This window comes from Agelaius tricolor, unplaced genomic scaffold (assembly GCF_023055355.1).
Source record: "Agelaius tricolor isolate 1412-34295 unplaced genomic scaffold, bAgeTri1.0.p SCAF_29, whole genome shotgun sequence".
Lineage (NCBI taxonomy): Eukaryota > Metazoa > Chordata > Aves > Passeriformes > Icteridae > Agelaius > Agelaius tricolor.
In genome coordinates, this window is record NW_027269289.1 from 4,519,502 (window position 1) to 4,536,019 (window position 16,518).

A 16,518-nucleotide genomic window follows, 5' to 3' on the forward strand; every position below is an offset into this window, starting at 1 on the left:
CTGCAGTTGATTCCAAAAGGCTTTATTTATTGAAAAAATAAGCAAAAATAACAGTGTGTCAAGGGAAGGGACGTGTGGCTGCAGGTCTTGTGGTGGCATGTTCGTGGTGCTGTGCTTGAGCAGGTGAACTGGAGAGTTGTGCTGGTGGAGGAGGAGGAGGCATCAGCGGGCTGGGTGGGAGCTGTGCTGCTTTAATGTGGCTTTTCCTCTTCCAGGCTCAAGACAAAATCAAATTCCTCTGTGGTAAGGAAGGAAAAACCATAAATGGGACTTGCAGCTTGCCTGACCGAGGGAATGAAGAGTCCTGGGAGGTTCTCACCTTGTGTCAGGGGCTGGATGGACAGACGCTGCCTGCTGAAGAGCATCATGTCCTTGAGGGGGCCCCCGTCTGCCTTGTGTGCCAGGTGGTGAGCCTTGATCTCAGCCAGGGGGATGAAGCGCTTGGTCATCCTCACAAACTGCACATCCACCTGCAAGGGAGGGCAGCACAGCTTGGACAGGCACACAGCCTCCACAGCCCGTAGAAGATTTGAGGGGTAAAGATTTGGAGCTGTAGGGAGTGACTGATGTGCACTGACTTTGCCTTGCTGAAGGCTGAAAGAGCTTCCCAGTATTTGTGGCAGGTGTTTTGTTGGCACTGTGCAGCATCAAGTCACAGACAATGCAAAATTCAGATATGGGATGTAGGCAGCCCATGAACACTCTACATGAACACCCTACATGAACACCCTACATGAACACCCTACATGAACACCCTACAATCTAATGTGCCTCAAAACTGCAGCTTTGCTCACTGTGCACTGACAGTGGCTCTTAGCTCATTTCTCTAACTCAGGGTTCTGCAGGTGACGTCGTTGGCACAGTGCAGCAGCAAGTCACAAACAATGCAAAGTTCAGATGTGGGATGTAGGCAGCCCATGAACACCCTACATGAACACCCTACAATCTAATGTGCCTCAAAACTGCAGCTTTGCTCACTGTGCACTGACAGTGGCTCTTAGCTCATTTTCCTAACTCAGGGTTCTGCAGGTGATGTTGTTGGCACAGTGCAGCAGCAAGGTGCATTCATGTCACAGACAATGCAAAATTCAGATGTGACACTCCCTTCCCTACAATCTAATGTGCCTCAAAACTACAGCTTTCTTTGCTCACTGTGCACTGACAGTGGCTCTTAGCTCATTTTTCTAACTCAGGGTTCTGCCATGTGTGGAGGCCAACTCTGCAGCCAAGATATGAAAATTTAGGGAGATGTATTTTGGCAGCCTCCTGGAAGGGATTGGGGAAAAAGCAGAGAAAATAGGATTGAATTTTCTCTTGAGAGAGAAAAAGGCAGCTAGGCCAGGACAGAAGCTTAAGATTTTTAATATGATGCAAAGAGGCTTCTCCCTTCTCTTGGCTTGCACACAGGGCTGTATTTAATGGAATACATTACCATGGACCATTTGGGGTTCTCTTTTCTGCTGGTGGAGTCATAATGAGGATCCTTCTGATCAAACTGTGTGTGATCAGGGTACGCCTCCTTCACAATCTGAAGCAGAAGGGGAGAGGAGAGTTTCCATCAGTTCAAAACACCTGCCAGCAAAGGGCATGAGATGTGACAGAGAGTAATCCTGGTGAAAAATCAGCCTTGCTTTCCCTGAACTCCATTCTAACAGTTTCCTTTACATTTCTTGGGTGGAAGAAGTGCAGAACAGTGAGTGCAGCATCACCTGCTGGAGATCAGTGTGGAAGGAAATGCAGCAGAGGAAAACGGGGTAGCTGCTGCTGATCTTTGTGATGAATTCTGCTCTTAAAGAAAAAGCTGCTCTGTGCCCTGGTTTTAGTCTACTGCCTTGTGGGCTCTGCTGACTAGAATGGAGTGAGTCAGACTGGAATCAGAGTGTGGAACAGCACTTGGCTTGGCTGGGAGTGCCCCGAAATGTCAGCAGGAAAACAGCACAGCGTGGTTCCATCTCTCTGGGGACACATGGCTGAGTCAGCCCTGTAGTGCTGAGCTGAGGTGTCCTGGGCTCACTCCCTGCTCTCACTGGACAACTCCTGCACTCTTTGGTGCTGAGACACAAGCAGTGAGCTGCTTGATAATCCATTCCTTATCGCTTCTCCCCAAAACAGAGACACTCACCTTGACAAGGGCCACAATGCCAGGCTCTTTGCAGTTACTGTGGTAGAAGAAGGCCTGCTGCCCAAGTTTCATGGATCTCAGGAAATTCCTTGCCTGTCAGGAGTAAACAAGAGACTTTCAGCTCTTTCCATCGAGCTCTCAGGGCTTCATTAGAAGCAGCCAAGAGCAGGAACCAACAAGAGGAGAGGTAGATGTGCTTCAGAATTACTCAGATAATGTTTCCTACAGTTGTCATAGAGATGGTTTTGTGTTGGAATTAAATAAAGTCAAAACAAGGCTGAAGAGCAAGCTCCTGTTGGTCAGAAAGTGTGTGGGAATTCAACAGCTCAGCCACCCTTGCCCAGGAAAGCTGTCAGCAAACAATTCAGAGCAGATCATGTGTAGGGGAACAGGGAATCCTACACAGCACAGGCATCATACACAGCAGGGGAACACACATGGAATTCCTTTGGAACAGAAAGCTGTGCACTGACAGAGGATTTGGGTAAGTACAGACTTGCTGTGAGGTATCAAAGGTTGGTCTAAGTGAAAGAAAAACTGGGTGATTTGACAGAATATTCACCAGCCTGAATCTACCTCTGACCTTGAGGCCACTAAGCAAGAGCTGACTTCAGGTCCTTCCCACAGTGCACCTGCATGAACAGGCAGAGTGCCCCAGAGGAAATGCTTCAGGCACAGGAACAAGCTGTGGGCAGAGCCACCTTCTTCTACTGCTATTTCAGTGCCCCCATGTGCTTCTTACCTGGTAGTTCCTTACTCCATCCCAGCAGGTTGTCTGATTAGGCTGAGCTTTCAAGTCGTCAACGCTGAACTGCCAAAGGAAATGAAAATAAACATTCATTCAGGAGCATTCTGATCTTTACAGTGTCATTGTCTGCACTGAGCCTAAGCGTTTGTTGCTAGCAGCTCCTTCAATTATAGCACAAACCTGACACAATTTTTATCTCCCACAGGGCCTACAGAAAAACCTCTACAAAGCAGCAGTGAAAAGGCAGAGTCTGAAATAGATGCTGCTCCTGTGACCAGCAGCCAAACATCCTGAGGAGCTGATTTCCTCTTGTATTACATGTATGAAACCCCAAGGTTGTCACCTTGGACAAGAACATTTTGTTTTTCTGTTTCCAGGAGGACAAATGGGTTTGGAGAGGATAAAACAATCTGAGTTGCCTGATGTTGTCCCTCAGCATCTGGGACTGAAGGTGGGCAGGAGTGGCCCTGCTGCTGTCCTTTGCTGAGTGAGGGGGTGCCAGTGCTCACCTTCACATCCACCCCCTTCTCCAGCCTGCTCTCAGGTTCTGATTTCAGCAGCCAGTGACAATATGTGATCTTGCTTTCCTCCCCACCGGACTCTGATTCTTTTTTCTTCCAGTTCTTCCATCCTGACTTGGAGCTCCCAGCTGGAGGTTTTGCAGACTTCTCTTCTTCCTCCTTATCCGAGGTCTCCTTCTCGGTTTTGGCAATTTTAGCATCGGGCTCTTTTTTATCTTAAAAGACATTGAGATAAAACACATTTTGTTTCAAAAAATATTTTTAGTTGTCCAAGCTGGTTTCACACATTTGACTGCAGCAGGAGTTTGGGGCACCCCAGGTGCTCAGGGTAAGGTAGCAGCATTATGCACCAATGATTCTGAGTATTTCTAATTTGCATCTGAAATAAGGAGATTTTTTTGGGTCTGCAAAAATGTAGTTTAATACTCCCAGTTAGTAATAAAAAGACCTCAGGATAGACCATGTTTGCCCACATGAAGTGTAGTTGAATTTTTTTAATTAATTGCTGAGAAATCAGCTCCAGGCAACAAAGCAGACTTAGGTGAATCTGGTAAGAGGAACATTCACCAAGCAAACCAAACTATTTCAATTCCTGCAGGAGCTGGAAATCTTAGCTTAACCTCCACTAAACTACCTGTTCAGAAGGGATCCTTTGTTTCTTCAGGACACAGACAAAAAGGCCCCAGTTATTAAGAAGTGATTAAAGGATAAAAATGTGGTTATTTGCTGGAGTGGATCAAGCAGATGAGTGGCACAGATGTGCAGTTTTTTCATCTTGTACTTTAAACACCACATCATTATGCCTCCAGTGCCATTTTCTTGCTTTTTGTCTTTGCAGCTTTGCATCAGTTTCCTGGCACTGCACTGGGTGTACTCTGACTGACCAACTCTGCTGTGCAAAAATGGGCCTGAACTCCATTTCCTTAGCCCCTTGTGCTGAGAATACATCACTGTCCTTATCACACACCTAGCAGGCTTGTCTCAGTCACGCTCGGGTGCTCAGCCCATTTGGCACAGGAAATGCTGTCTGTAAGACACTGCCTGTGAAAGACAGACGGTTAGCACGGCTGCCTGTAGTTTCACTATGGCCTGGAACCTCAAATGAGAGGTGCTAAATCAGTCAGGATGTCAGCACAGACCTGCTACTGCTCCTTTGTCTCTCTTTCTGCTCGGCCAAGGCATCTCTGGTCTCTCTGAATTATCTTCTCTTCGCTGAGAAGCACCTGATGGACGAGAGAAGGAGGAGGAATTACTGCTGCTCCAGGCGGCTGAAAAGAGTACAGACGGCTGAGGCAGGGAGCTGCAGGGCGAGTGGAGAGCAAATAAATCTTTCCTTGAGCTCAGCCACTTCCTCTATCAGTGTGAATGCTGGCAGGGCTTGGGGACCGCACCCTGGAGCCCTGATGGACACCAGCAGCAGGGCTGGATCGCTGCTGTACCCAGGCAATCCCCAAGGTGCGTGGGCAGAGCGCGGGCCCTCTCTGCCTTTGGCACAGGAGCTGTGCTGCTCCCCAGGGCTCAGCCCAGCCTCGCCCCGGCTGCCGGGGCTCTGTCCGGGCTCTGCTGGGCTCTGCCTGCGGCTTCGGGCTCTGCTGGGCTCTGCCCGGGCTCTGCCTGCGGCTTCGGGCTCTGCCTGCCCCTGCCTGGGCTCTGTCCGGGCTCTGCTGGGCTCTGCCTGCGGCTTCGGGCTCTGCTGGGCTCTACCCGGGCTCTGCCTGCGGCTTCGGGCTCTGCCTGCCCCTGCCTGGGCTCTGCCCCTGCCTGGGCTCTGCCCTTGCCTGGGCTCTGCCCGGGCTCTGCCCGCCCCTGCCTGGGCTCTTCCTGCCCCTGCCCGGGCTCTGCCCCTGGCCGAGCTCGCCGTGTCCCCCGGGAGCGGCCCCTTCCCTGCAGAGCGCCAAACACACCTGGCCGCAGGTGGCCGTGCCCGGCCAGGGGGGTTCACCGCTGGCCCCCAGGTCCCTCCCAGCCCTGCGGACCCCGGGGTTCCGGGAGAGGCGCGGGCCGGCCGGCCCATCCCCTGCCCCCTCTGCCAGCAGCACTCGCACGGCTCCGAGCCCGCTGCCTCCTGCCAGGCCGGCCGGCATCAACTTTTCCGCCTTCTATGCCAAGCTTTCCCCTTCCTCCCTCCCTCCTTGCCAGCCCTCCGAGCTGCCGCTCACCAGCCCGGGCCGCTGCCGCCGGTCCTGCTCGGGGCGATGAGGATGCTGGCGGTGCCGGGCGGGGAGGAGGAGGAGGAGGAGGAGGAGGAAGCGCGCTCGGAAGCGGTGCCCGCTATGCAAAGGCCGGGGCAGGGCCGGCTCCCCTCGCTCCCTCCCCGCCCGGGCGGGCGGTGCCGGGGGCAGGACTACAGCTCCCAGCCTGCCCCGGCAGGAGCCGGCAGGAGCCGGGAAGCGGAGCGGCCCCGCACGGCCATGGCCATGGCGTGGCGAGCGGCCCCGCGGGCGGCGGCGCGGCTGCTGCTGGGGCGCCGGGGGATCGCGTCCTGCATCGACCGTAAGGAGCTGCCCGGCCCCGCGGCCCGGGGGAGGCGGGCTGGGGGACATGATGGACGGCGGGTCGGTGGCCCCCGGGTCCTGTCCCCGCCCGGAGGGATGTTCCCAGCTGTTCGTGTCACTGCTCCGTGTGTCACCGCTCCCCGTGTCCCTCCTCCCCGGGTCCTGCTCCCGGTCAGGGCAGTGCGGGCGCGGACACGCGCAGCGGGTGCCTGGCAGTGGGACAGAACCCGCAAGGAAAGGTCCTTTCCTCTCCCTGTCCCTCCTTTTACCTCTTTAGACCGTGCTCAGCAGTGGGACAGAGCCCACAAGGAAAGGTCCATCCTTCTCCTTGTCCCTCCTTCTGCCTTGTTAGACCGTGCTCAGCAGTGGGACAGAACCCACAAGCAAAGGTCTTTCCCTCTCCCTGTCCCTCCTTCTGCCTTGTTAGACCGTGCTCAGTAGTGGGACAGAACCTGCAAGGAAAGGTCCATCCCTCTCCATGTCCCTCCTTTTACCTCTTTACACCATGCTCAGCAGTGGGACAGAGCCTGGAAGGAAAGGTCCATCCCTCTCCATGTCCCTCCTTTTACCTCTTTAGACCGTGCTCAATAGTGAGAAAAAGCCCACAAGGAAGGTCCGTCCCTCTCCATGTTGCTCTGATTTTTTAAAGATTTTTTAAACTTTTTAACGCTTACATTTTTGTAGTAAAATTTCTCACGTACTTTCTGTAAATAACTTATTGGTTTGCATTTTTTTTATAGAAGAAAAGAAATTTGATAAACTGTTAGTTTGTCCAGTGTCATTGGAGAGGGAGCACTTTCACTCTCCAATCCACTGTCTCTTTTAGAAAACTATAAATGTTAGAGTCAGAAAATAAACTCCCTTTTTCTTCACCTTAAGAGCAGTGGTGTGTGTGCTCCTGTTGTTTTGTATCCTATAGCGACATCTCCATGTCCTTCCCTTACCTAGGTTTTCATGGTTTTTCAGATTTGACAGTGAATCAAAGAGTATCTCTCAAAAGAAGAGGGATTTTTAAAAAGAAGGAAAGTGATTTTTTATATAGGCAGACTGATAGGGCAAGGGGGAATGGATTTAAGCTAAAAGAGGAGGGATTCAGGTTAGATATTAGGAAGAAATTCTTCAGGCAGAATTCCAGCTGGCACAGGTTGCCCAGAAGTTGTGGATGCACCATCCCTGGCAGTGCTCAAGGCCAGGTTGGACAGGCTTAGTCTCATAGAAGGTGTCAGGTGGTTGGAACAAGATGGTCCTTAGGGTCCCTTCCAATCCAAACCATTCTGGTTCCAGAACACTTTGCAGATGAATTGCTTCGGTGTCTAAATGTAGCAACATTAAAAATTGAGGCTGCAGCATAGCTGTGAATTTCAGGAGAGGAGCAACCAAAACAATGTTGGATCTATGTGTCAGTGAAGCAGGTTTTAAATGCAGAACCTAACTAAAGCTTTAGATGCTGTTTCCAAAGGGCTGCTGTATTATTTGCTTCCAATCTCCTTTCTTTGAAGTCCCAGCACTGCTCCCTCAGATTTCTTTAGCACAGACTTAGTGAGATGGAGTGACTGTGGTCCCTGTCCTGGCTTTCTAATGTAGTTAGCATGGAGCAGACAGAGCCAGCTGGGATCTTGGATTTGTTTTGTCCCAAGAAAGCCCCTCCCAAAGCCCCCTGCTCTCAGCACAGTTCATTGTATTCCTGAGGAACAGAGAAATGGTCTCTGCAGCAGAGACCCTGAACTGTTTGTGTGAGTTAAGGGGCACCTTGAAATTGTTTGGGGTGTAGACGAGGTGGTTGTGCTGCTTTCCCTCAACAGACACGTGTTCTCATCTCTTGCTGCTTTTCTAGCATCCACTGGACTCACTGAGGATCAGAAGGAATTCCAGAAAGTTGCCCTTGATTTTGCTGCGAAGGAGATGGCTCCTTACATGGCCGAGTGGGATGAGAAGGTAGGACAGCCTCACCAGGGTTGCACTGCTCCCTTTTTCCTCCCTTAGGACATTGTGACCCATGGGTCTCACTGAGGGTTCCTGCAGTAGCTCTGGGGGTTGTCATTGAAGCTGCTGCTGTAGCTGGGGAAGGGGAAGTCATCAGAAACACCTTGAAGCTTTCCTAGCCAGGTTATTCAATCACCTGGGTCCTGGATTCACTGCTGAAGATGGAATGTGTCTGTGTTGGTACCAGCTCTTCTTTGACCCACCCAGCTGTCTTAAACTCTGCAGGACAGTGGGACTCAAACTGGTAGCCCAAGGCTACCCAAAGGGACTGAACTAATCCTGAATATTCATTGAGATATCTCTCCTGCCCCAACAGGAAATATTCCCTGTGGAAACGATGAGGAAGGCAGCCCAGCTGGGATTTGGTGGGATCTATGTGAAACCAGATGTTGGTGGCTCTGGATTGTCACGGCTTGACACCTCCATCATCTTTGAAGCTCTGTCAACAGGATGTACCAGCACCACTGCTTACATGAGCATCCACAAGTGAGTGTGTCTGTGCAGGGGTGGATGGTGTCAGCCTGGCTGCCCTGTGGGCTCTAAATACAGCTGGAAGCACTCCCTGGCTGCTGCTCATTATTTATATATTTAAGTGCTGACCTCGAGTACACACATCCCTGTGAGGATCCCTGGATGGCAGTAAACAAATAGGCCACAAGGACTGAGATGCCACCAAGAAGTAATTTTAGCTTTGTGGCATGCAAGATAGGATTAAGTTCTGGATTTTGTTCTCTGCCCTGCCACTTAAGCTTTCTATAGATAGTAACCTGCCTGGAAAAAGCTTTTGTGCCTCGGCCATGCTGTGACAGAGCCCAGAGGCACCACCTGACCCCAGGGCTGTCCTGCTTGTAGAGACATGTCCAGTGACAGGTCACTTGGCACAGAGAGCTGCAGTGATGCTGCTCGTTCTCCAGGTGCAGTTTCCTGGAGAGGGAGCAGGGCTCATGGAGAGGAGACTGAGGCTCTTAAACAGAACCTGCTGTCCCACAGGGCAGTGAGTCTGTGGTGAATGGAAGGTGTAACAATAACATTTTCAGGCCTCAGGGCTTGTGGCTCAGCTCTGTGGAGCTTTCCTCTGTTCAGCCAGGGATGTTCTTGTACAACCTATGTTCAATCCTGAATGCTGCTCCTTGTCTCCCACCCCAGCATGTGTGTTTGGATGATCGACACCTTTGGCAATGAGGAGCAGCGGCACAGGTTCTGCCCATCTCTCTGTAGCATGGAAAAGTTTGCCTCTTACTGCCTGACTGAGCCAGGTGAGCATCCTCAAGCAGGACATCTCCTCCTCTCTCTTTAACTGCACATGAACCTTGCAAAGGTCCTGACTGAGCCAGGTGAGCATCCTCAAGCAGGACATCTCCTCTCTCTTTAACTGCACATGAACCTTGCAAAGGTCCTGACTGAGCCAGGTGAGCATCCTCAACCAGGACATCTCCTCCCTCTTTAACTGCACATGAACCTTGCAAAGGGCTGCAGGTGAAACGTTTCTTTCCATATTCATTTTGTGAAGTTGAGGAGAGGCAGATGATGATTGCTGAGATGCTTGTGGTACAAACTCAGGTGTCAGGGTATGGTCCCAGGGAGAGTTTGTAGGCTCTGGACCTTCTGCTTCACTGGCTGCTTCCTTGCTTCTCAAACAGGGAGTGGCAGTGATGCAGCTTCCCTGCTGACCTCAGCTCAGAGGAAAGGGGACACCTACGTCTTGAATGGCTCCAAGGTACCTCTTTGCTCCTGCTAAACTGTCCTTCCCATTCCTGCTGTCTCCTCACCTCTGTGCATTCTCCCAAGGCAAGACGTGCTCTGCAGAGCTGGGTCCCTGAACGCCTCTAGCTGTGGGCTCTTTGCCTCTCCATTTCTGTACCCTGCCAGCTGCTGCTGTGGGCTCAGGGATAGTTTGCAAACCCCCCCCAAAAAGCCTCACATTTCTTGTTGTGCCCTCCTGCAGGCCTTCATCAGCGGGGGAGGTGACACCGATGTGTACGTGGTCATGTGTCGCACGGGGGGCCCAGGCCCCAAGGGCATCTCCTGCCTCGTGCTGGAGAAGGGAATGCCAGGGCTCAGCTTTGGCAAGAAGGAGAAGAAGGTAAGAGGCTTGGGTTGTGCTTCCTGTGTGCTTGAGGGAAGTGCAGGACAGAGATCACAGAACCACAGAAGCATCAGGATTGGAAAGACCTCCAAGACCATTGAGTCCAACCTGTGACTGATCCTCCTTGTCAGCCTGAGCACTGAGTGCCACATCCAGGCATTCCTTAAACACCTGCAGGGGTGGTCACTCAAATACCTCCTTGGACAGCCCATTCCAATGCCTGACAGCCTTTTCCATGGAGAAATTCTTCCTGATGTCCAATCTGAGCTTCCCCTGCACAGCTTGAGGCTGTGTCCTGTGGTCCCAATGAGCTTGTCTGTGCAAAGCATTAGGGATCTCTTCATGGATGGGATTGTAGTCCCAAACTGTCATGGTTTCACCAAGTGGTGAAGTTTGCCCAATACCCATCCCTTTGGTAAGTGAAGGATTTTAGTCTCAGGAAAATCAAGATCACTGGATTTGTGCCTCTTCTCAAAAACACCCATTCCAATTTCCACACTGAGGCCAAGCCATGCAGGCCACGGGTGCTTTGTGGCAGCTTGGCAGTGAGACCAAGGGGTTGGGTGGTTCTGTGTTGGAGCTGTGCTGCTCCTCAGGAGCAGTCTGGAAGGAGCTTTTTTTTCCCAGGTAGGCTGGAATTCCCAGCCAACTCGAGCTGTGATCTTTGAGGACTGTGTTGTTCCTGTGGCCAACCGGCTGGGAGCTGAAGGGCAGGGATTCAGCATCGCCATGCAGGGGCTCAACGGAGGCAGGATAAACATTGGTGAGAAAGCCAAAGAGAGCCAGGGGAGGAGGGCAGGACCTTCCTGTTGCCTGTCTGAAGTAGCTTCACCTTCACTCTGTGTCCTTGGCTTCTCCCACCAGCTTCTTGTTCGTTAGGAGCTGCTCACGCCTCAGTTCTCCTGGCTCAGGAGCACCTCACTGTCCGCAAGCAGTTCGGGGAACCCCTCGCCAACAACCAGGTAAGGCCTGCAGCAGCCCTGACCTTCCTCATGCTGGGAGGGCCATCCCTCACCTCACAGGGCCCTCCCTGGAGAAGTCAAGAACACACTTTCCTAAGGAATTGTATCAGGCCTGAGCCCTCATCATAGCAGCAGTCCCCTGAACGGGGTAATAATAATTAATCATTGACTCCATGATTCCACAAGGCTGATCAATTGCTTTATTCTGTTATACTGTGCTATATTATTATTATATTATACTTTATACTATATTATACTATTATATAATATACATATTATAATATGTTATAATATATATTATATGGATCCAATATATAATATATATATATGGATCCAATTGGTCAATCCCAACACTATCCAGTGTCCAATTACAAAACCACCCTTTGTATAACCAAATCCCCATAACACATTCCACACGTGCACAACACCAGGTGCAGCAAGTGGAGATATAAATTGTTTCTCATTATTTTCTCTGATCTTCTCACAGCCTTCCCCAGGGAAAGTTTGCCTCTCTCTATAGAGCTGTGGCTCCCAGCCCTGCCTGGCAGTGGTGGGGCTGTGTTTGCCTCTCTATAGAGCTGTGGCTACCAACCCTACCTGGCAGTGGTGGGGCTGTGTTTGCCTGTCTATAGAGCTGTGGCTCCCAGCCCTGCCTGGCAGTGGTGGGGCTGTGTTTGCCTCTCTCCATAGAGCTGTGGCTCCTTACCCTGCCTGGCAGTGGTGGGGCTGTGTTTGCCTCTTTCTATAGAGCTGTGGCTACCAACCCTACCTGGCGGTGGTGGGGCAGTGTTTGCCTCTCTCCATAGAGCTGTGGCTCCTTACCCTGCCTGGTGGCAGTGGTGGGGCTGTGTTTGCCTCTCTCTATAGAGCTGTGGCTCCCAGCCCTACCTGGCAGTGGTGGGCTGTGTTTGCCTCTCTATAGAGCTGTGGCTCCCAGCCCTGCCTGGCTGTGGTGGGCTTGGCTGAGACCCCTGTGAGGTGCTGATGGGGGTTTCCTGTGGCTCTGCAGTACCTGCAGTTCAGGCTGGCAGAGATGGCCACCCGGCTGCTGGCTGCGCGGCTGATGGTGCGCAACGCGGCTCGGGCGCTGCAGGAGGGCCGGGAGGACGCGGCCGTGCTCTGCTCCATGGCCAAGCTCTTTGCCACCGACGAGTGCTTCGGGGTAGGTGCCTCAAACTCCTCTTGGGATCCTCCTTAGAAGGTTGGAGATGCCCCCCTTAATGCCCAGGGTGTCAGGGAGAACTTTGATCTTCTCCCTGAAAGGTCTTAGTGTCATATTTGAGGTGCCCCAGACGGAGGAGGAATGAGTCTGACTCCACGTTCTTAGAAGGCCAATTTATTATTATATTATGTTATATTATATTATATTATATTATATTATATTATATTATATTATATTATATTATATTATATTATATTATATTATATTATATTAATGCTATACTAAAACCATACTAAAGAGTAAAGGATACAGACAGAAGGCTTAACAAGAATGATAATGACAACTCATGACTCTCTTCCAAAGTCCCGACACAGCCTGACAGTGATTGGTCATTAATTTAAAACAATGCACATGAAACCAATCAAATAATGACCAGCTGGTAAATAAACAATGTCCAAACACATTCCAAAGCAGCAAACACAGGAGAAGAAATCAGATAATTATTGTCTTCATTGCTCTCTGAGGCTTCTCAGCTTCCCAGGAGAAGAATCCTGGGCAAAGAGGATTTTTCAGAAAATATGACAGTGACATCTTAATTTTTTTTTTCATATCTTAAATTTAATCTTAATGCCCAGGGTGTCAGGGAGAAGTTTGATCTTGTCCCTGAAAATTTGTATTTTTTTTTTATTTTTAAATTTAATCTTAAATTTAAGATTAAATCTTAATCTTAAATTAAGATTAATTTAAATCTTAAATCTTTTAAAAATCTTAAATTTGAAAAAAAATCTTAAATTTTTTTAAAGGTTTAAAAAAAACTTAAAATTTTAAGGTTTAGTCTTAATTTAAAGATTAAGATCTTTAAATTGGTGAACCAAAACCACTACACAACCCAAAGCCAACAGGAGCCTCCTTTGAGGATGTTTTATAACACATGTGGAGGCTGCAGGATTAATCTGAGAGATTTCAAACATCTTTCCACTGTTCTTCTTGAGGGGCCAAAAGGGAGACAGGACAGGGAGCAGAGCATTTTTATTTTCCAAGGAAAATTTGTATGTTGCAGGGTGATTGTTCTTAGGTAGGAAGTGGTCAGGAAATGGCTGAAAAATTACATTATTGCTTTGAAAATTATCTTATCCCTTTGAAAAATACCTTATTTTGTTACTTTATCAAAATGTTCCCAGAAAGAGAAAGCAAGAAGGGGGGAAAAGAACTTGACATTTCCTATCTCAGTGCCATTTAGAAGCTGTTTATGTGCTCAGCAGTTTGAATTTTTGCTGTTGTTCCGTTTTCCGTCCCAAACTGGGGGACAGGACGCGCGGAGTCGCGTTTCCATGGAAACCTGCGCCCTGCCTGCCCCTCCCCTGAGTGGCCGCCAGGTGGCGCCAGGTGGCGGCTCGGGTTTGCAAACGGCAGAAATGCAACAAAAATCAATTTATTCCCTAAAGATCCCCATCCCTGGGTACCTGTACCCATCCCTGGGCATCTCTGTACCCATCCCTGGGCATCTGTACTCATCCCTGGGTGTCTGTATCCATCCTTGGGCATCTATACCCATCCCTGGGTGTCTATACTGATCCCTGGGTATCTCTGTGTCCATTCCTGGGGATCTGTACCTGTCCCTGGGCATCTCTACCCATCCCTGGGTATCTCTGTGCCCATTCCTGAGTATTTATACCCATACCTGGGTATCCCTGTACCCATCCCTGGGTATCTCTGTGCCCATTCCTGAGTATTTATACCCATACCTGGGTATCCCTGTACCCATCCCTGGGTGTCTATACCCATCTCTGGGTATCTCTGTGCCCATTCCTGAGTATTTATACCCATACCTGGGTATCCCTGTACCCATCGCTGTGTATCTGTACCCATTCTTGGGCATCCCTGTACCCATCCCTGGGTATCTGTACCATCCGTGGGTGTCTGTTCTGATCCCTGGGCATCTCTGTACCCATCCCAGGGTATCTATACCCATTCCTGGGTATCTGTACCCATCCCTGGGTATTTCTGGGCATTGCTGTTCACATAAACACACCCTTCATGTGAAACAGGACATATGATAGCATGGAGAGCAGCACTGATGGGGTCTGACAGTCACACCACGTTTTTAAGAGATGAGATTGGGTGACCAGGGAAAAAAAGTGAGCCCAGATTCCTGGGCCCTTACTGAACTTCTGCCACTGCTGTGTCCTGCACGAGTCCCTTCAGAGCAGTGTTATCCCCTCAGATCTGTAACCAGGCTCTGCAGATGCACGGGGGCTATGGCTACCTGAAGGATTACGCCGTGCAGCAGTTCGTGCGGGACATCAGAGTGCACCAGATCCTGGAAGGTAAATGACACTCCCAGAACAGGTGAGGTTGGCAGTGGGGTTGGGAGGAAAACCCCCCTGGAGGCCCCCACCTTCCCACATGAGTCTGATTGTTGGGTTTCAGAGCCCTGCTGTGCTCTGAGCATGAGGTGTGCCATGTGTGAGAGCCCTGGCTGGCAGCTCTGGCTGTGTGAGGGCAGAGGAGGATATTTAGCTGGCTATTTTAAGAGTCTTACAGCAGAGAAATATATTTAGTTGTCATGTTAGCAATGCCTCTGTCCAGTTTCATCCCATTACTCCTGGCCACGTGATGATTCTCCCTAACAATTCCTCTCCTGAGATTTTGGTCTGTTTGCACTCCTTGACATCATGTCTCTAACAGTGATTTTGGTCTGTTTGCACTCCTTGCCATTGTATCTCTAACAGTATCTGGCCATTTCTAATCTCAGTTTGGCCTCCTAAATATTCTGTTTCCTCTGCTTTGAAATCTCCTCACCTACAATCAGGGTAGCTGGTGAGGGACATGCTCTTTCTTACACCCAGTGGGTTTGCAGCCTGTGTGTGGTGAATGTGTTAAATGTACAGCAGAGAGCTCAGATGTTGCTGTGAATCCAGTTCTGCTCAATGCCTGCTCCTGCAGCCTCCCAACACTCACATAAAAAGCAGCAGCAGCTTTCCCAAGCAATATGCTGGCCCTTGGCAGTTGGGTTTTGGCCCAGCCCCTCCTAAATGCCACTTCAGCTGGTGGGAAGAGCTGTAAACTGCACAGCAGGGCAGAATTCTCTTGGTCTTTTGAGGGGGAAAATACTGGGCCGTGCCTTAACTGTGTTTCCTTTGCATGCCCATCCTGCTGCAGGCACCAACGAGGTCATGAGGATGATTGTGGCCAGGAATCTGCTGCAGGGCTGAAGCCAGGAGCCCGGCCTGTTTCCCTCCCCTGCTGGCCAGCTCTCTCCTTGGGACTGGAGAGGGGGATGCCCCAGTGGGAACAGCCTTCCTGCCTTACCCCCAGCTGGCTGGCACAGCTGCATGCCAGGCTGGCATTGTGCAGCCAGAAATCACAGCTGCCAACCCAAGCCTCTGTCTCCAAACCCTGCTCCTGGCCTGCCTGCCACACGTCCTCCTTGGAAAAACAAACCCCAGAGCTGCTGCTCACCTCTGGAATGGGAATCTCAGGCAGAGGTGAGCCCATGGGATCACTGAAATCTTTATTTTGAAGGAATTAACTGCTCACAGCACCCCTGGGAACCGATGATCAAAGGCTCTAACCACAGGGTTTTTATCCTAGGATGCCTCTCCTTTAGCTAGAAGCACTCCCTCTTTTCCCAGCAAACTTTTCCTAAACTTTTCCCAGCCATTGCTTGTTCTCTGTATTCCCACCACATCTTGGTGCTTAATCTTGAAAAAGCCTTTGCAACACGAAAGTGCAAATGAAAAATAAAGTTATGTACAGAAATATTGAGCTCTGTGGCCTCCAATCAGTGAGGCTGTGAACAATGTAAGGGGAGTAAAAATATTGGTAAATTATTTTCTCCTCTCTGATTTGAAATCAATAAAGCAATGATGGAAATGTTACTGGAGTGGAAATTAAGATAATTTCCTTCTGTGGTATTTCAGGTGTTTAAACAGAAGCAATAGGGAATTTTTGAAGTAGGTGTTGCAAAATAGTTCTGCTTGAGGGCTTTTTAGGTAATGTCTTTGTTAACCCCTTCAGGTCAGCCAGCTCTTTTTTCTCAGCAGTACTTGGCAGGGGGAAGATGACAGAGATTAGCAGCAGAATCATGGAATGGGTTAGGTTGGAAGGGACCTTAAACCCTTAAACTCATTCCAGACACCTTCCACTTGTTTGACCTCAGTTCCTGCTGTTGCTGGCAGGCCCTGAATGTCCCCTCCCTCATTTTATTGCACATTGAATTTGCCCCACAGGACAGTTGAAAGGATAAACACCAGTGCCTCAAAGAGGAACAGCCCCCTGCCCACGGGGGAGACCCTCTGCCTGCCCAGGGGATGGGTGTCCTGGGCTGGGAGGGTCTCTGGGCAGTGGGAAGGGGTCTCTGGCTGGGGTCTCTGCCCAGGGTCCCTGTCTGAAGTCTCTCCAGGGTCTCCATGGGGAGTTTCTGCCCAGAGGATCTG

At 50.3% G+C, this 16,518-nt stretch overlaps 2 protein-coding genes across 2 annotated transcripts; one reads left to right on the top strand and one right to left on the bottom strand.

Moving 5' to 3' along the window:
- Positions 1-6: 6 nt before the first annotated feature.
- On the bottom strand, positions 7-5,689 carry THYN1 (thymocyte nuclear protein 1). Its single transcript, XM_071449747.1, has 8 exons — positions 5,551-5,689; positions 4,531-4,614; positions 3,380-3,606; positions 2,865-2,933; positions 2,123-2,215; positions 1,433-1,528; positions 320-470; positions 7-238 (listed from the first exon to the last, which is right to left on the bottom strand). The coding sequence occupies exons 2-8, from the start codon at positions 4,571-4,573 to the stop codon at positions 192-194; spliced, it is 726 nt and encodes a 241-aa protein (XP_071305848.1). The 5' UTR covers positions 4,574-4,614; positions 5,551-5,689; the 3' UTR covers positions 7-191.
- Positions 5,587-15,960, top strand: ACAD8 (acyl-CoA dehydrogenase family member 8). Its single transcript, XM_071449746.1, has 11 exons — positions 5,587-5,884; positions 7,721-7,821; positions 8,186-8,355; positions 9,016-9,125; positions 9,510-9,586; positions 9,815-9,952; positions 10,583-10,718; positions 10,820-10,917; positions 11,927-12,079; positions 14,304-14,406; positions 15,242-15,960. The coding sequence occupies exons 1-11, from the start codon at positions 5,587-5,589 to the stop codon at positions 15,292-15,294; spliced, it is 1,437 nt and encodes a 478-aa protein (XP_071305847.1). The 3' UTR covers positions 15,295-15,960.
- The last annotated feature ends 558 nt before the right edge of the window (positions 15,961-16,518 follow it).

Bases quoted from the DNA above. Each gene is read 5' to 3' on its own strand.
- THYN1 (XM_071449747.1), bottom strand. From the start codon at position 4,573: ATGCCTTGGCCGAGCAGAAAGAGAGACAAAGGAGCAGTAGCAG. The intron at 3,607-4,530 runs GTCTGTGCTGAC...ATGTCTTTTAAG, and splicing joins AGACAAAGGAGCAGTAGCAG to ATAAAAAAGAGCCCGATGCT. The intron at 471-1,432 runs GTAATGTATTCC...CCTCCCTTGCAG, and splicing joins AGAACCCCAAATGGTCCATG to GTGGATGTGCAGTTTGTGAG.
- ACAD8 (XM_071449746.1), top strand. From the start codon at position 5,587: ATGAGGATGCTGGCGGTGCCGGGCGGGGAGGAGGAGGAGGAGGAGGAG. The intron at 8,356-9,015 runs GTGAGTGTGTCT...CTCCCACCCCAG, and splicing joins GCTTACATGAGCATCCACAA to CATGTGTGTTTGGATGATCG. The intron at 12,080-14,303 runs GTAGGTGCCTCA...TTATCCCCTCAG, and splicing joins CCACCGACGAGTGCTTCGGG to ATCTGTAACCAGGCTCTGCA.